Raw genomic sequence first — 17,329 nt, forward strand, 5'->3', positions numbered from 1 at the left:
TAGTAATGAATGATTAAGTGTATTTAATGTACTCTCTATGTACAGGAGAGGATCCTCTGGTGGATGATCAGGCTGATCATGACATCAACTCTGTGGCCGGCGTTCTTAAGCTCTACTTCAGGGGGCTGGAAAACCCGATGTTCCCTAAGGAGCGTTTCCTTGACATCATTTCCACAACCAGTGAGTCAAAACCCAGGAAAAAATCTCATAAATGTCAGGTTTTATATTGTCTAGCTTCTGTAAATGTTTCCTCTTTGTCTTTGCTTTTTACTTTTTATTTCAGAGCTGGACTCCGGTGCAGAAAGAGCTCATCGCATTCAGCAGATAGTTGTGACTCTTCAGCGGCCAGTGATAATCGTCATGAGATACCTGTTTTCGTTTTTAAATCAGTAAGTCCTGCCACAAAAAAATTGGAGACACTCGTAAAAATAATACTAATACTAATAGCTTCTGTATTTCCAGTCTTTCTCAGTACAGTGATGAGAACATGATGGACCCCTATAACCTTGCCATTTGCTTTGGCCCCACATTGATGCCAATACCAGATGAACAGGACCCTGTGTCCTGCCAGGCGCATGTTAACGAGATCATTAAGACCATTATCATCCACCATGAGGTCATCTTCCCAAGCCAGCGTGAGTTGGACGGACCTGTGTATGAAAAATGCATGGCTGGAGGGGAAGAGTACTGGTAAGTGCAACACACGGTTTCAAGCATGAGTCAGTATAGTTTGGAGGGCAGCTGTGGAGTCAGGACTGTGAGTGTGTTGGAATGAGTGAATTTAAGACAATTTGTGAAGCACTTTGGATGAAAGCTGCTATTTTTAAGCAACCATTCATTGCCCATTTTTAATAAGCTGATCTTAACAAAAAAAAAGCAAAAAAGCTTCTTTATTTTTTGAGTATGCACATTACTATTTTAAAACCATAGCCATAATAACACCAAGTGTTCAGCTATTACTCTTTTGTATTAGACACACATTAAATACATATTGATTAATAAAATTAAATATTATCAAATATAATTAATATGAAAATATATTCTGAAATGTAAAAATAATCACTTTGCATATAATAAATTAAGTCATAAGAAAAATGATTGAACATCCTTAATAAACAATATGACGGAAAGCTTAGTAGTCCTCCATTTCCTACATTGAATATGATACCCAAAAGATTAGCATAATTACCATGTCAGTAAACAAATGCAAATCATCATTAACATAACATTCAACGGATGGCTCTCTTCATATTTCTCCATTCAGTGAAAGTCCCCACAGTGAGCCCGGAGCTCTTGATGAGGTAGACAATGGTACCGGACCCAACACTAGTGATGAAGGTGAGTCACACTGCAGAGACTGCAACCGTACCTGTAAGAGCTGAAGTAGTCTCAAACTGGATTCTGTTTCATTCTTTCAGTTGTACTGTTTTTTTTTGTATTGCAGAGTTAGAGCAGATAGAGGCCATCGCAAAGTTTGACTACATTGGCCGCAGTCCGAGAGAGCTGTCCTTCAAGAAGGGAGCCTCTCTGTTGCTCTACCTACGAGCCTCTGAAGACTGGTGGGAGGGCCGACATAACGGTGTGGACGGGCTGATTCCACACCGTTACATTGTGGTACAGGACATGTGAGTAGGATACATTTGGTCTGTAGGACTCGCATAGATTTTTATATTGCATCATAAAAGTTACTTGCACAAGAAGTCAGTACCTTGGTTCTGCTGCAGGGCACAGGCTACTTGGGCTGCTCATTATTTATGGTGCTCTATTTTTCCCAAATGCATTTTTCTATGATTATTTTTACGCAAGTTCTAGTCTTTTCTAGCTGTTAAAAAGCTAGAACCGGTGCCTTTTATGAGGGTAAATTATCCTGTTTCCTCCATTTTTCTTGTTTCCTTGACAAAAGTGGTTGCAACCAAAGAAATGCTACTTAATCAGCAAGGAAAGAAGACAAGCACTTAATCACTCCTCAATTGCAGCCTTTAATTCTGCTCCAGCCTCTTTCCTGATAACCACTCCTGCATCACAGGGCAGGTAACATAATTAAATCTAAATTAAAAAGGGGAGTGATGTACTTTCTGTCAAAAGTGGCTTCCGGGGACTGATAAGTGATTAATTATGTCTGTAAATGTAATGAGGCTTTCTGTGCTGGTGACATTTTTGTGTTGTTTTTGTGACTAAGAATTTAATTGTAAGGGACTCTCATTTTCAGTTTGAGAAATATTAACATTTCCTGAGGACGGAAGCCATTAATTGCAATCAATTCTTCTGTCTGTCCATATCAGGGACGATGCATTCTCAGATAACATTCAGAGGACTAATAGTGCGGGCAGCGGTGGACTACAGCACGATGAAAGAGCCCCATCCAGAAATGACCGCCAATCTCCATGCGAACACACACCCGAGCGCCGCTTTGGAGCAGCGCTGGGAAGGTTAGTTAAGAATCAATGGCCTCACACTCTACAGACAGTGCATACACTTAATACACACAGTAGAAATTTGCATATTAATTTCCTGTGAATGTTTTTTCTCAGGGTGAGGATGCGATCAGATGGTGCTGCAGGTTCGCACCACAGGAACGGCGCTGACAGTCACAGCCCCACCAGAGCTGCAGATCAGCCCCCTAAGGTTCTGCCTCGGCCCTGCAGCCCACACAAAATAGCGGTTAGCAGGGGCCCAGCAGACAGTCCGGAGAAACGACGCCTCGCCACATTTGGCAGTGCTGGCTGCATCAACCACCCAGACAGAAAGGCCTTCTTGGACAGCCACTCTAAGCGGTCTTCACCCAGCACCACCCGGCACGCAAGTTTAGGAGATCACAAAACCCTTGAGGCTGAAGCGCTCGCTGAGGTGAGTGTTAGTATACTTTGAAATAGATAGATGATTCAAATATGAACAAACTTAACATATTTCCACAAATCAATTTTAGACATACATCTTCATGAAAAAGAAAGCCATCCTTTTAATATCATAAAATAAAATCTTAAAATGTAGTAATTATTTCATATTGAAATTCTAGAATTTGGGATTATTGACTGTAAGTTATAATATTGATTAATTAGATATTTATGAATAGGACAAAGAAATCCAATCCCTTGCTGCTGCCTGTTTTAAGCATTACTGCGCACGTTTACAGTTAGAAAGTTATGTCCACACATCTGGACTGTGGGGAATCAGGGCTAGAAATTCAGAGGACAACCTTTACAGAAATGTTAATGTGTGAATCAACTGAAACTGTCAAAATAAGGCTCACAAGTCTCTCCCATCTTTGGTTTAACTTGGTTTTATGTACTTGTTAGTTACCTGATTGTCAACAAATTCTTTCCTTCTACCCATGTCTTAGGACATAGAGAAAACAATGAATACAGCCCTCCATGAGTTACGTGAGCTGGAGCGACAGAATGTAGCCAAACATGCCCCTGACGTTGTCCTGGACACATTGGAGCCCCTCAAACATCCCGGTGGGGCGCAGGATCCACCTGGCAGCCCCCTCCACACCATTGTGATCAGGGATCCAGATGCAGTCCAGCGACGTAGCAGCAGCAGCTCCTCCTCCGAGACCATGACCACTTTTAAACCTGCTATAGCAGCACGTAGACCCAGTGCACCTCTAAGGCCCCCACCTGTCAGACCTGTTCGGCCGGCTCCTGTGATTGGAGCGGGACCACACCGCTCCAGCAGCTCTAGTTCCTCTGGTCTGGGCAGCCCGGGCATCACACCCACTGACAGGGTCTTTCCCAAACCTCCGTCCCCATCACCATCCACCTCCTCCTCTTCCTCAGACAAACAAGGTAACATGTAGCTCCAGTCAGTCACAAGACAAGTGGCTGAAGACCGCTGTGGATACCGAGTGATTGTGTTTACCATCCACTCCTGCAGCGCTTTGACAGCAAAACAATCTGTGTCGTCCGTATGATGAATATTTACCACTTATCTTCTAGAGTGTAGGACGGCTACTTTCTGACAAAATCTGGGCCAACACATTAACTTGCTGGTGGACAAGTCGCTATAGCGCATAACAATATTACAGTAGAATTTTGAATAAGAAAAATGTTTATAGAATGCTACCATGCTGAGCAGCCATGCTGGATAAAAAAAAGGGATGCACTGGAAAACACTTCTGTTTACTATAATCTGACAGTGAAACATCTCAAGTAATTAGGTTACAAATATGCTGTGGGCTTGGACTTTCAATCTTGTTCATGTTACATTTTGACGGAACACTTATGGGTATGTTTCACCACTAATTGTGTAGACATCCAGTCTGTGCTGGTGCTTTTTTTAGTCTATCAAAAAAACATGACTCCTTGGCCACACCGGGGCTGTATCTGAGATCACTCTCCATTTGCTGTAAAACCTGGAACATTGTACACCTACTGTATGTAACATTTAAGAATGGAATGAAAGAAAGTAGTGTGCATGGCATGTTAAGTCTTTTCTACCAACAATTAATTGACCACAATGCAATGCATCATATTGTACAGATGCAAAAATGACAGCTGTTTGGCGCTGCACCTGTTATGATGCTGATTTATAAATGTTTGAAATTTCAATGTATTTGTGAGTGAGTGATTTCAGACACAGCCCATAGATCATCGGTAAAACCAGGGTAGAGTTGCATTAGGTAGCAAATCTTCTAACGGAAACTAGATGATGGCTCCAAGGTAATTACATCTGTATTTGAGCCAATATTTTAAAAAACAGCAGGAAGACAGCAGTTCTTGCTAAACCCAACACCACACACATATCAACCCAAGGACACTGAGTACAAAGGGCTGAAAGCTTTTCATGGACAGCAACAACTGTTACTGGGGTTGGCAAATCTTTCAACAAACTAATTTGGCATAAGAATTTGATACAAAAATCTTCCACATGTCGGCTTCAAACTAATTAAAAATATTATCACTTTCTATTTCAAAATGCTCGATTACTATTTTCCCACGAGAGAAAGAAGTTTAAAAGAAAATGTTACAGAGAAACTTGCCAAGCAGCTTTGTCCTCAGACAAAATGGTTCGGCTGACCAGTCAGTAACCAGTCCGACCGACAGTGGCTGCATCGCTGGCCAATAGGTTGAGTGCAGTAGCTCAATCTGCAGCAACCTGAGACTCTTTGTCACATTTTCTCAGCAGTTGACTGTTACAAACGCTTTGTGACTGATATTTGATAACTCATTGTGTTTGCTGCATGTCAGTACTGGCAAGCTGTTCCAAAATCTCTGTCTTTTGCCTGATAACAGGAGAACAGCATCACAGCCAAAACTATATTTTTCCTTCATTCATTCATTTCAAAAATGGGTCAGTGGATGGCAGAAGTAGACCAGGCTGCAGGGCCAGAGTTACACAGAGAACATTGACTATTATTGTTGACATTATATAAATGACACCCATATAATTAATACAAGGAAATAAAAGAATCATAAACTGTTCTTATATTATAGGCATCTCTCTTTATAAAAAGATTAGCTGTGTTACCTCAATAAAAACGTTTTAAAAAAAGTTCTCCTACAATTCAAGTGGCTAATGCACTTATAAACACAACAGGGAACTATGCTGCATTTGTAGGTAATGTGTGTTCATTTGATGAAGTTGTACTAGAAATATGATATAGCACATCAGTACCATTGACGCTTACATACTGTCTAGATTGCACACGGTCAGTTCAGGCTGTGTGGGTGTTTAGAAGAACTTGTTTACTGTTGGTGGTGTTTGTTGTCTGTCCTACAAGGATGATCAATATATCTTTAACGTGTAATAAGTACATTGAATTGAATATATACATACTGTTAAAGGATACTTGTATAAATAACATTGTATAATAGGAACAGGATATATTATCATGTCTAGTCTGTAGATTTTTGTAACTCTTATCCTTGCACAAACATTAACAAAACAATAAATTGGTAAAACCTCACAGACATTTCTCGTTGTATTTCCTGGTGATGTTCAATAAAAGTGTTATGGCAGTGCACCATATTTGAAGTCGAGCAGTAATCTTTAACACTGAGTCTGATCTGTGGTTAAAAATGACTCGAGTGTACAAGACTTACTGGAAGCACTGCTCACTCTGCACTGACTAGAGTGGTTATAGGGCCATCTGCTGGTGAGCATGTATGATAAAAGACTTCATACCGTCATAAAATGCACCATTAACTATCTCAGCAGCCGGCATATAATCATGGTTTACAAGTAATGTATGCTAAAGGGAACGATGCCAATCTTTAAAAAGAAACCCTCAATATTATTATTTGGGTCTAAAACAGACTCAAAATATAAAATTTGAAGATGTGTTTTACATTAAACTACCCAACAGAATATAACAAACAATTGAGTTATAGTTCATTCATAATAATATTTCCATGATTAAAATAACACAACCCTGAAGTAGGCCTTTTTCCACAGTGTGTACCTAATCTTTTAAGATGATATTAAATATTTGGCAGACAATTCTCATTCTCAATACCTTTACTTTATTACAGCAATTCAATGCTTGACTTGTACTTGTCATGGTGATTTTTAGGTTTACTTTTACCAAAGTAAAGAATCTAAATACCTCTTCTTATAGTAATGCACTGCATTGTTCACATTTCCTACATACTAATCATGTAGCACAGTTACTACTTTTGCCCTGTGGATGGAGGCATTGTCCTCCTGGCAGAGAAATGATTTACCATTTGATGTGAGAAAAGCACCTTGCAACATCAGAAGCACAAAACTACAAATAATGGGAGAGGAAGACTGAACATCTAATTATGTGTTCATTAATGTGTATCAATTGTTTGGACTTTCCTTTAACAATTTCAGAGGACAAATCTCCATGTGTTGGAACTGCTAACAACTCAGACGATATAAGAAAAGTAAGTAAATATACTTCATTATTTTCCACCTCTGCCCTATTTTTTGTACCACCTTACTTGGAAAATGTTTGTTTGTAGTAAAATAAGATTCACAAACTTGTACCAACAGCAGTGCTCCTCTCAGTGCTCTGTCCAATCTGCTCACACGTTAGAGATTTTAGCAGATTTCCTCTAAACTAACTTAAATGCTTGTTTATTTTTCCCTTCATCCTGAACCAGTACGATCATTGGTGAGGAAATACATTGTACACATTATGTCACCCTCTCCACTGCCACCGTTCATTAAGTAAGTTTATGCTTGCAGATGTCTTTTGAACCTGTAAGGCTTGTGAGAAGCACTTGTTACCCTCATCCTCACCCTCACCCTCACCCCAGCTGCACATATTATGATCACTTCAATTGGATGAACAAGAGGTCAATTTCTCAGGGCATTAAAGGGCAATGCTCTTAGAGAAATCCTGACCTGAAACAAACTGAGAAGTCATTACAGGTTAGCCACAAACAAAACACATGCTTTGGATTTTTTTTTTAAAGTATATCAAATAGAGTTAATGTCAATAAAGGACAAACATGGTCGTCACTGTCTTGTTCCGCTGCACCATCCTGTTTACAGGTAATTCTTGTTTTATTTCCACCATGGCCATAAAATTGAATTCATTAAGGCTTGTTTATTGAGATTAAAGTGGGAATATAATCAGATGAAGATCTTTCCAAAGGCCATAAAAGCTGCCAAGAGGGAACGGACCACCCGTGGAGGACTAACACCCATCTTTTCGTCTGTGGCTTCTTAGTTCAACAGGGCTTTCATTAGTGCTGTGATATGATTAGTAAGGCCACCAGAGTGACTGCCAATACAAGTTGGGGATTGTGGTATCAATCCCCTCAGTATTTCTAAACAATGTGATCCAAGGATATTAAGGTATGAGTGTGGTAATGCACCTTTGAGAAAATAAACAGTATGGATCTGTTTATTTTGGCAGTTCTTCTAGATGTTACAGTTCATGCTCTGCAAAGCAGTTTATAGTAATGCTCCTCTGGCTACAACATAAATGTTCCTGTACATAGTATGAATTCATTAAGAGCTTTTTATGTCTTTCTTAAATCATGGTAAAGTAAGTATTGCCATTGGCACAGAAGCTATAGCACAAATAATAACTTTGCATCAGTCTCTAAAAGAGAATGCAAGCAGCAGTCCCTCTGACAGCCTCCTGATAATGTAAGTAATGCAAAACCCAAAAAACACAGGGAACCTGGTTTGAATTTCTCTTTGATATTCACATTTTCAATATAGTCTAAACGATCAATAATACAAAATGACAAATGATGTATATCCATGTTTCTGTCTTTATCATGACTATTGAGTTAGGCCTTCTATGCCAGAATGCAAGTTTTAATACTAAAGTTTCCAATCTTTTTTTTGCTCATAACCCTGATAACCTGCATTTTCCCACATTATTTGGCCACACAACTGAGAAAAGCTCTACAACATGGATGCTTTAAAGCCAACAGGGGATCGCAGTCAGATGGTAATGATCTCTGGGCTCTGTACTTTGAGCGACCACATACAAGATGTCAAGTGATCCATTGCGAATATAAACAGAGATTATATCTACTTCAAGCGTGGTTTACTTGGGGCCTCTTCATCAAACAGTACATTTCTATAAATTGAGAATGATGTGACCTGATAATTTAGAGCAGACCTAATGACATATAAATTGTTGCTAGCATGAGATAAAGCGTAACAATTCCAGTTTAGCCTTGTCATTATAAACACTGCTTGTGCCTGCTCATTACCTCCATTCATAACAAATGTGTTTGTGGTTTGTTCAGGTCTGTTTGTGTGTGAGTCAGAGGTTGGCATTAGTTGGACAAAGGCAAGCAGTTGCAGATTTCAGTTGCTGCATCTTTGATATATCAATTAATCAAAATGTTTGATTCAATACACCCCATTGTGGTTATTAAGCATGCAATTAACTGATAAGATGCTCATCCCAAATTGACAAACAAGTAAGACTCAAGAATTTGCCTGATGTGTAAATTGATGTCAGTGTTCGGTTTTTATTTAATTTTAAACAGCTGAAATATGACTCTGCTGTCTTAAATAATGTAAATAAGCAGTCCTATAAAGTGCATAATTGACTACACCTTTATGCTTTTGCACCTTATGTTCATAAGAAAAGTAAACCGCTCATTGTTAAGAGGTCCAGTTTAAAAGCCTTCTTAAAGTCCACGTTAGTGCACTTGACTCACTGGAGCAAATACCCCAAAGCCATCTCGGCGTCATAAATGTGATGATCTCCATGTTTCTGTTTGATCAGTGCAATTAACAAGTTCAACCTGACGGGAAAAGAGCAAATCACATACGCTTATGGCTTAAAAGTAGTTGAAATGATGTTGAATCATTGATGAATATTACGCTTGTCGCTCAACTATATTGCTTGAAATTCTTCACATTTTTTATTGATATTGCCTTGTGCTGCATTTCATTAAAGTTTCTTTATATCCCAAAATGAAGTACAATTTGAAAGTCCCACCACAGCGAAACCAGCAGTTTTCCTTGAACTTTATGCTTAAGTTTTCTTTTTTATGAAGTATGCATGACCATTTTTAGATTTACTGCATCAATCCTGTTCTCTGACCCCTCCATATCCCATCTTCCACACCATTAGGTTTCCTTAGAGCGTACACTTTCAACTGAGCTGAAGTAATTGCTTGCCACAGACCAACCATGAAATGTGAGTTACAAATGTAAAAACTAAAATAAGAACAACATGCTCCAGCATCAGTGTGGATCTTTCTCACATTTAATGCCAGCTGCATACCAGGAAATTATATATGACAACAACACGAGGCAACAAACAACACATCCAGCAGATTTAAATTACAAAATGTTTTGCTTCAAACTGTTCCATGTCCTTTTCTTGGGTATTCTCCACCACTGATTTTGCCTAGTTTGAAAGTAGATAACTTTAAGTCAAGTGTTGCGATAGCTTCTGAAATTCATAGGATTCGTTATCTTCAAACATTTGATTTACTGTTTATAACATATAGGATGTAAAGTGTTGTCTATTCAGTTATACAGTATTTCCTTTTTCCTGAATCCTTTGTATTAGGCTCAAGTGTTTCTGTTAAAGTTGCCAAATGCAGAATACGACTTATAGAAAGACTGAAAATGTAATTGCAGATTTGATACAAAACCTATTTCTCTGTCTCTGACGCAAGGTGACAAACGGAGCGATGAAGCAGAAAAACCCAAGTGGATTTTTATTATTTTCACCTGGTCTCACCTGTTTCCGATTTGATACGCAGGATTTTGTCTGACTTACAGGCAAACTGTGGAATTCCCTTGTCAAGGCTATATCATAATGTAGGGGTGGTCAGCAAAATACAATATCATTTTTGTTCATGGTCAGGAAAGGCTGCCAACATTTTTCTTTTTACCATGTCTTTGTTCTCTTTAGTCAAATCCCCGACAGCCTTCATACTGTATTTCTTTCACCTCTCAGTCAGCCTTCCCTCAAAGCTGCTGTCGGTACAGAAAGACTTCATATTCATCCACGCATATTCAAGACAGCAAATAAATAAATAAACCTTATTTTTGATGGATTGGAAAAAGTAATAGTCCAAACATCACATTGACAAAAGTCCCATCAATTTCAGACAGGTATCACAAAGTGTGAAAATGAGTAATAGCCAGGGGGGGGTCTACGGGGGGGCAGCTTTGTATTCCTACCTTTTAACAGACGTTTTCGTTAGCCAACAACACACTTCACAGTGAAAGCACTAGCTAGGAGATCGATCATTTTGATTTTGTAAGCTAAGCAGTTAAAACAAATACGTAGGTTAACCTTACATGTCACAGCAAAGGATCCATAAATCAAAACAGGTTACATCGCATATGTTTACTGCATATACTGTAAATAGAGGTGTACCGTCAAACTGAGAAAATACAATTTGAGTAAATACTGTGAACACAAATGGTTTCATCGTTTTTATTTAAGTTAATTTCATTTCTACATGGCCCTACAGTGTAATGTATTACAGTTTTTCTCTATTGCTTAAACACATTTTGTGATACTGCCCTCACTTTTCACAAAACTCTAAACACAAAACACTTTTCTAAAGCTACGTACACACAACCTCACAGTCTCTTTTCAAAACCAACCCATCACACCAAAACAGTTGCTCATATGCTCAAAACCAACCCATCACACCAAAACAGTTGCTCATATGCTCAAAACCAACCCATCACACCTAAACAGTGGCTCATATGCTCAAAAGCAAACTTTGACACCACAATACCACTCAAGGCCTGCAAAAATGTAAACACTACTGAGCATCATTAACCACGTTACCCAAAAAATTGAAAACACCATTTTCAGTGTGAGACTTCTTTTTTTACAGTTTCACAACTGCCAGGATGCATTTGAGCAACCCTTATTTATTCTCAAATATGTATTGGGCATTTACTATAGATTTGTGCATTTCATAGGAATAATGAATAATACATAAAATGCAGTAATATCACAACGTAATGCAGAAAATGAGTACTGTAAACTCCATGGAGGATCCATTACACACAATAGATAAAGTACAGTAACAATTGAAAACACAATGTTCAGGGTGCGATCTCTTTTATTAGGCCTACGTTGTACATGTAAATTGACACAGTATGTTGACACTGCAATCATTGGGCGGCATCACGTCGTCGGACTGGGTCGGGCCACAGTACCTCATCCACGTCACAGGCAATATTGTCCATAGCCAAACATCGTGGGAAGAATGCCCTGGCATGCCGCACCCAGCCTTGGAACGCCTCCACAGCCACATCATCACAGGCCAGGTCCATAGCCCTGAGAAGGTTCTCTCTGGTGTACGGTTGGCGGTCATAGACCTTCCACCGCCATGATGAGAAGAACTCTTCTATTGGGTTTAGGAATGGAGAGTAGGGTGGCAGACACACATTAATAAATTGCTGGTTGATGTTAAACCACTCTCTGACCTGGATGCTGCGATGGAAACTAACATTGTCCCAGAAGATGACATATATGGGAAGATCTGCCGGCCCAGGATTCTGCTGGTCGTTCGGGTGGTCATGGTCATGCAAAACTTCTCTGAGCTCTCCTAGGAAGGTGAGGAGACGCTCAGTGTTGTAGGCACCAAGTTCAGCATGCCGGTGGAGAAGCCCTCTAGAACTCATGGCAGCGCAGAGGGTGATGTTTCCTCCACGTTGGCCGGGCACATCAACGATAGCTCTCTGTCCTATGATGTTACGGCCTCTCCTCCTCCTTTTTGTGAGGTTGAAGCCAGCCTCATCCACAAATATAAATTCATGGGGTCTGGCCATGGACTCCAACTCGAAGATCCTCTGTGGAAACAAATAGCGTTTTCAGGTGTTCAGAAAGACAGTCAATACAGCACATTACAGTACGATAGTATAGTATTGTATGTTACATGTAAGTACTGTAGGCCACCGTGTACATAGATTTTACTGTACTTACTTGCACATACTGGTGACGGAGGTGCTTTATTCTGTCAGAGTTGCGCTCAAAGGGTACCCTATAGGCCTGCTTCATGCGTACTCTCTGGCGCTTGAGGACTCTGTCTATGGTTGTCAGGCTAACATCGTCAATGTTCGGAAAGTTCATATTGTCACCAATGATCCTCTCCCGTATCTCCCGTAGTCTCAGCACATTGTTCTCCCGAACCATATCCACAATGACGACCTCTTGGGCTGGTGTGAATCTGGAAGCCCTCCCACCTGCATATGGCAATCTTTCAACTCTAGAGAAACAGTCATTTGGTCAGAAATGGTCCTTGCAGTACACACTTTTACTGTAACCATTATTGCACTTGTCTGTATGTAGGTGCACTCCACTATACTACTGTATACTGTAAACATCTAGTGTAGTGACTAAAAAAATAGTACATACAGTACCTGTTGTGTTCTCTGAAGGCCCGAATAATGGTGGCCACTGAGAATCGGCTTAGGTTTGGTTGGACTCGTTGTCCAGCTTCGGTCATTGTCATGCCGTGGACAATGACGTGGTCAATGACCGTTGCTCTCATTTCATCTGTGATGAAGATGCGTTGTCTTGCTCGCCCTCCTTCTCCTCTCCCTCCTTGGCCTGCTCCTCTACCTCCTTGACCTGCTCCTCTCCCTCCTTGGCCCGCTCCTCTACCTCCTTGACCTGCTCCTCTCCCTCCTTGGCCCGCTCCTCTACCTCCTTGACCTGCTCCTCTCCCTCCTTGGCCCGCTCCTCTACCTCCTTGACCTGCTCCTCTCCCTCCTTGGCCCGCTCCTCTACCTCCTTGACCTGCTCCTCTCCCTCCTTGGCCCGCTCCTCTACCTCCTTGACCTGCTCCTCTCCCTCCTTGGCCTGCTCCTCTCCCTCCTCTGACAAAAACTCCTCTCCCTCCTCTGGCACGAACTCCTCTCCCTCCTCTGGCACGAACTCCTCTCCCTCCTCTGGCACGAACTCCTCTTCTTCTTCCTTGATCATCCATTTTTGTTTGGAACCTTCAGCAAACTGACTTATATAGGTGTGGTCACATCATTTGCAATAGGTGTTTTCAATTATGAGTCGTTGTGTTTACTGAATTACACCAGGTGTGTTCATTGTGTTCAGGTTTTGCTGACTGTGTGTGGCATTTTGCATCACATGAGCTTCACAATGCATATTTGAGCAGAGATATATGCTAAATGTGTTTTAGCAAGGCAAAATGTGTTTAGAGTTTTGAGAAAAAGGGGATGGGTTTTGTGAACAGTGTCTACAGGTGAATTGTGTTTTTGGTTGTGGCAAATGGGGGGTAGTTTTACTAAATGTGTTTAGGCAACTGGTCATTTGGTTTAGAGTACTGGGTTTTGTGTCTTAGCAATCGAGAAAAACTGTACAAGGATTGTAACCAGTGCTTTACATCTTGACTCTTGCAGGCCAGAGCTGGAGTAATTCAACAAAGAATGAGAAGAAAAGGGGATATTGCTTATTTTTTTAGCACAAAAAGTCAGAGAACTGAAAAGAAGGACAAAAGAAAGGGAAATGAAAAAGGAGAGGAGAGTACATTGGAAGGACCAGGAAGGTCAGAACAGGAGAAGGCCAAAGAAGGAGAGGAAGATATGGCTAGAGAAGAAGTGGGTGTGAGAAATGAAGAAGAGGGACAGAAGCAGGAAGTGAGGAGGAGGCTGAGGAAGATGGCAAGGAGGCAGTTGCCATTCTAGCTAGACCCCATGGTATGTTTTCATTACTCATCCATTACAGTAGCATGGCATGTCACTCACATAAAACTTCACGTAAAATAACATTTTAATTCCTGCTTTCTGTTTTATGTGTTATACAGGATTACTTGAGTAAAGATTTACAAATGCATCTTATTGTATTATTGATTATGATCAAACTAAAACTATAAAACAAATGCCGTCCCCCCCTTCAAAAACCTCTTGGTACCCCTTGCACCCCATGTAATATGTTCTAGAGCCACCACTGGTACCAGTGATTATTAAAGAAAATGTGTTTTATAGATCTTCTGTCGGATGAATGATTCACTTTCAATGTGATTTTAGGGTTTAAAATAAATATGCCTTGTTCAAAGTATTTATTTGGAGCTGTCTAAATGTCTAATTCATTGCACATAGGCTATTCTTTTAGAAAGCAGATTTGAAATATCCAGCACTCCAGCTTTCAATCTTTTTTAATATGTGCCAACTCTAAAAGGTCCAGTTTAAAGGGGAAGTAAAATAGTTTGAAAAAATGGAAATGTTCTTCTTAACTTTCTTTCATAAAATGTAAATACTTTTCTTCAGTGAGATTTGAAAGTATATTAACTTCTCGCATCTTCAACCTTCATCCAGTATTCATGTCAGCTATAGTAAAAGAGAACGTATCTGCAAGAGAATGTAAGTGTTATTCAACAAATTATAATTGAACTTTTAAAATAGCTATGTAAATTCTTTCTTCTGCCATTAACTGCTGAGCATATTAAAACCTAAATGCAGGAAGTTATGGCATGTGAGGAGCATTAACCTCAAGCACTGCACCAGGATTCCTGAAACCATGTCCATTTGAAATCTTAGTCATTTACCATAAAAGGTTAAGCTTTGCTAAAAGGCAAACAGTGCTTTTTTTCTGGTTTCATACCAGTGCCTCAGTGCTCAAGTGGTGCTTTGGCTTCAAATTAGCTGCAGAAGGGCACATTTTTTTGAGAGCATATCTAATTTTCAGACTAATAATGAAGGAGAAGACACACTGTCTTCTGAACATTGAAACGTGTGTATACAGCTCGGGGGGTCAGAAGTGCGTTGCTTTACCTTGGTTAATTTGGGAGTGAAACATGGGTCAATGCCGGTAAAATCTTGCCCTTTTCTCATCTAATTGAATGCAATGAAGAGGAACATTTCAAGGACAAGTGGAAGCTCAAAAGATCCAGGGCAGAAATATATGTATTTTCTTGAAGCACTATTCCTGAACCATTAGAAACCAAAAAAGAGCCTTTGACGAAATCTTTGCAGGACATACAACTGCCGAAAATACAGTTTTGAGATGAAAATATTGAGCTTGTTTTCATGTGAAAATTGTGCCAATAACAGGCTGGATATTAAACGTAAATGCACTTAGTCCTGCGTGCAGCCTCCAGCTCCTCCAGCTCCTCCAGCCCCTGCAGCGCGAGAGGTGCAATTCTCTGTTTCTAATCAGAAAGACATGTCCCCCCCAATCTGCTCCCTGGAGCTGCTGGATTTAACAGCAACAACTGGAAGGTGCTGAGGTAACTGTCAGGAGATGTAGGGGTCTGATCAACTAAATCTTTCAGGAGACAGGAATTCTGGCCCAAGAGGAAGGAGAGAAAACAGTCAAATAATAACTGATGACCGGAGGCAGACATCAAAGTGCCAAAATACTCCCGGCAGGTCACACAAATTAATATCTTATTTGGTGAGTCTCAGGATCCATCACTGGTGGAACAAATACGCTTATGGAAAAATGAAGGTTATCTGTATCCTGGAGGCGAGAAGGATATATTTGGATATAAAGTCATATCAAAACAGTTTTTGAACTGAATGATGCCTGGTGTTTGAGAAACTGCTTTCGTGACATGTACCATGTACAGTCTGTCAGAGGGGAGGCGATTTCTAAGAAGCAAAAGCTGTTTTTACTTCAAAAGTACTTTTTGCATTAAGTACTTAAAGCTGCACTGATCTATGTTTCTATATCAAAAAGGTCACAAGATATTTTTTGCCACTTGAAGTTGAGAAATTACCTTGAAATGTCATCACCTTTAGTTGATTTGGTGAATTTGTTAGCACAAAGTTGCTGATACTCTTCCAGTTCAGGTGCAGCATCATAATTAACTTGTTTCTGGCAGCCTGCTCTAGGTCCAATATTCATTCTTTTTTATCTCAGTTCTTCAGTCTCTTCTAAATAATGATCTGCGTCTTCAGCTGCTAAATGTGCAAACCAGCTGGTTGCTTACTTGTTCTTTATATGTTTTTTCAGCACTGGGAGAGCAGTGAAAGAGAATCAAAACGGTGGTCATTTCAAATAAAGGACTTTTATTTGTTTGTTAAAGTGTGAGGCAAAGGTTAAGTGTGTTTTAAAAGAGTTAAGATACTTCCTTCTGATCTGTTCACCACACGCCATTAGCTCAGAAGCCAGCATGTGCTGAGGGGTCGGACAAAGTCTCAATTTCATCATGCATCTTCGCTAGACTGTGTTTTGACACATTTTGACACTGGGATTATCTCACTGCAGAAGAACTCATCCACTTCCATCTGGTGAAAAAACAACTGTAATTGATGTCCTTTAAGTATAAAGTCCAGTAGGTCTACTATGTAAATGACCAGGGGCAGCACAGATTTGAGATTTGATACGGATAGACTTTCTGAAGTCTAATGAATAGCTTGAAGCCTTGTTACTACATTAGACTGCTGAGAGCCTCCCTTTATCAATTTCATGGATATCATTTGTCTCTGTTTAAGATGAGATGCAGATGTAGGAACTCTTTCCCACATTTGATATGCAATGTGTATAAGGGGATTGTTTATTTTCTTAACCTTCGCTCTTCCTGTGGACAGGGAGTGGGCAGTCACAGCGGACAGTGCCATCAGGCTGCAAGACTCTCATGGTTAAAATGCAAAAAAGGGATGAAGTATCACATTTGTTTAGAGGTCCACATGCCGTCACTGTTTACTGTGTTCAAAGAAAACTTAAGGTAGAAACCATATTGAAATAGACCTTTATAAATCTGCATGGATAAATTCAAAAAGGTACATCAGTCAAGCTAGAAATAGGAGTGTTTTTTCTGAAAAGTTGACAATTTTGAGACTTCTTGCTTGTCCAGACTTCCACAGCTGCATTAAAGAAACTCATTTGAATATTTTCCTGAGGCTGAAGACTCATTATGCGGAGACTGCAGATCATGTTAAACCCATTCAGCTGCTGGAAATGTAGAGCCACTTTATCAGATTTAAAAACAAGCATCCAATT

General features: G+C 40.0%; 2 protein-coding genes and 1 long non-coding RNA gene across 5 annotated transcripts in view; 1 reads left to right on the forward strand and 2 right to left on the reverse strand.

Annotated features, from left to right (window-relative positions):
* LOC134882744 (SLIT-ROBO Rho GTPase-activating protein 3-like) overlaps positions 1-5,908 on the forward strand; it is a 29,754-nt gene extending 23,846 nt beyond the window's left edge. For both annotated transcript variants that reach the window (XM_063910653.1, XM_063910654.1), the window contains exons 15-22: positions 46-180; positions 284-389; positions 463-690; positions 1,265-1,338; positions 1,445-1,625; positions 2,283-2,429; positions 2,532-2,847; positions 3,341-5,908. In XM_063910653.1, the coding sequence (XP_063766723.1) occupies positions 46-180; positions 284-389; positions 463-690; positions 1,265-1,338; positions 1,445-1,625; positions 2,283-2,429; positions 2,532-2,847; positions 3,341-3,799 (1,646 nt within the window). In that variant the 3' untranslated portion in view covers positions 3,800-5,908. The remainder of the gene's footprint in view (positions 1-45; positions 181-283; positions 390-462; positions 691-1,264; positions 1,339-1,444; positions 1,626-2,282; positions 2,430-2,531; positions 2,848-3,340) is intronic.
* Positions 1-17,329, reverse strand: part of LOC134882745 (uncharacterized) — a 32,629-nt gene that overhangs the window by 6,970 nt on the left and 8,330 nt on the right. The gene's annotated exons all lie outside the window — the stretch shown is intronic.
* Positions 11,469-13,735, reverse strand: LOC134882311 (keratin, type I cytoskeletal 10-like). Its single transcript, XM_063909942.1, has 3 exons — positions 12,790-13,735; positions 12,353-12,635; positions 11,469-12,219 (listed from the first exon to the last, which is right to left on the reverse strand). Exons 1-3 carry the CDS (start codon positions 13,356-13,358, stop codon positions 11,539-11,541), a joined length of 1,533 nt encoding a protein of 510 aa, XP_063766012.1. The 5' UTR covers positions 13,359-13,735; the 3' UTR covers positions 11,469-11,538.

This window comes from Eleginops maclovinus, chromosome 20 (genome assembly GCF_036324505.1).
Source record: "Eleginops maclovinus isolate JMC-PN-2008 ecotype Puerto Natales chromosome 20, JC_Emac_rtc_rv5, whole genome shotgun sequence".
Classification (NCBI taxonomy): domain Eukaryota; kingdom Metazoa; phylum Chordata; class Actinopteri; order Perciformes; family Eleginopidae; genus Eleginops; species Eleginops maclovinus.

Bases quoted from the DNA above. Each gene is read 5' to 3' on its own strand.
- LOC134882311 (XM_063909942.1), bottom strand. From the start codon at position 13,358: ATGGATGATCAAGGAAGAAGAAGAGGAGTTCGTGCCAGAGGAGGGAGA. The intron at 12,636-12,789 runs GTACTGTATGTA...CTGTTTCTCTAG, and splicing joins GCCTTCAGAGAACACAACAG to AGTTGAAAGATTGCCATATG. The intron at 12,220-12,352 runs GTAAGTACAGTA...TTGTTTCCACAG, and splicing joins TCCGTCACCAGTATGTGCAA to AGGATCTTCGAGTTGGAGTC.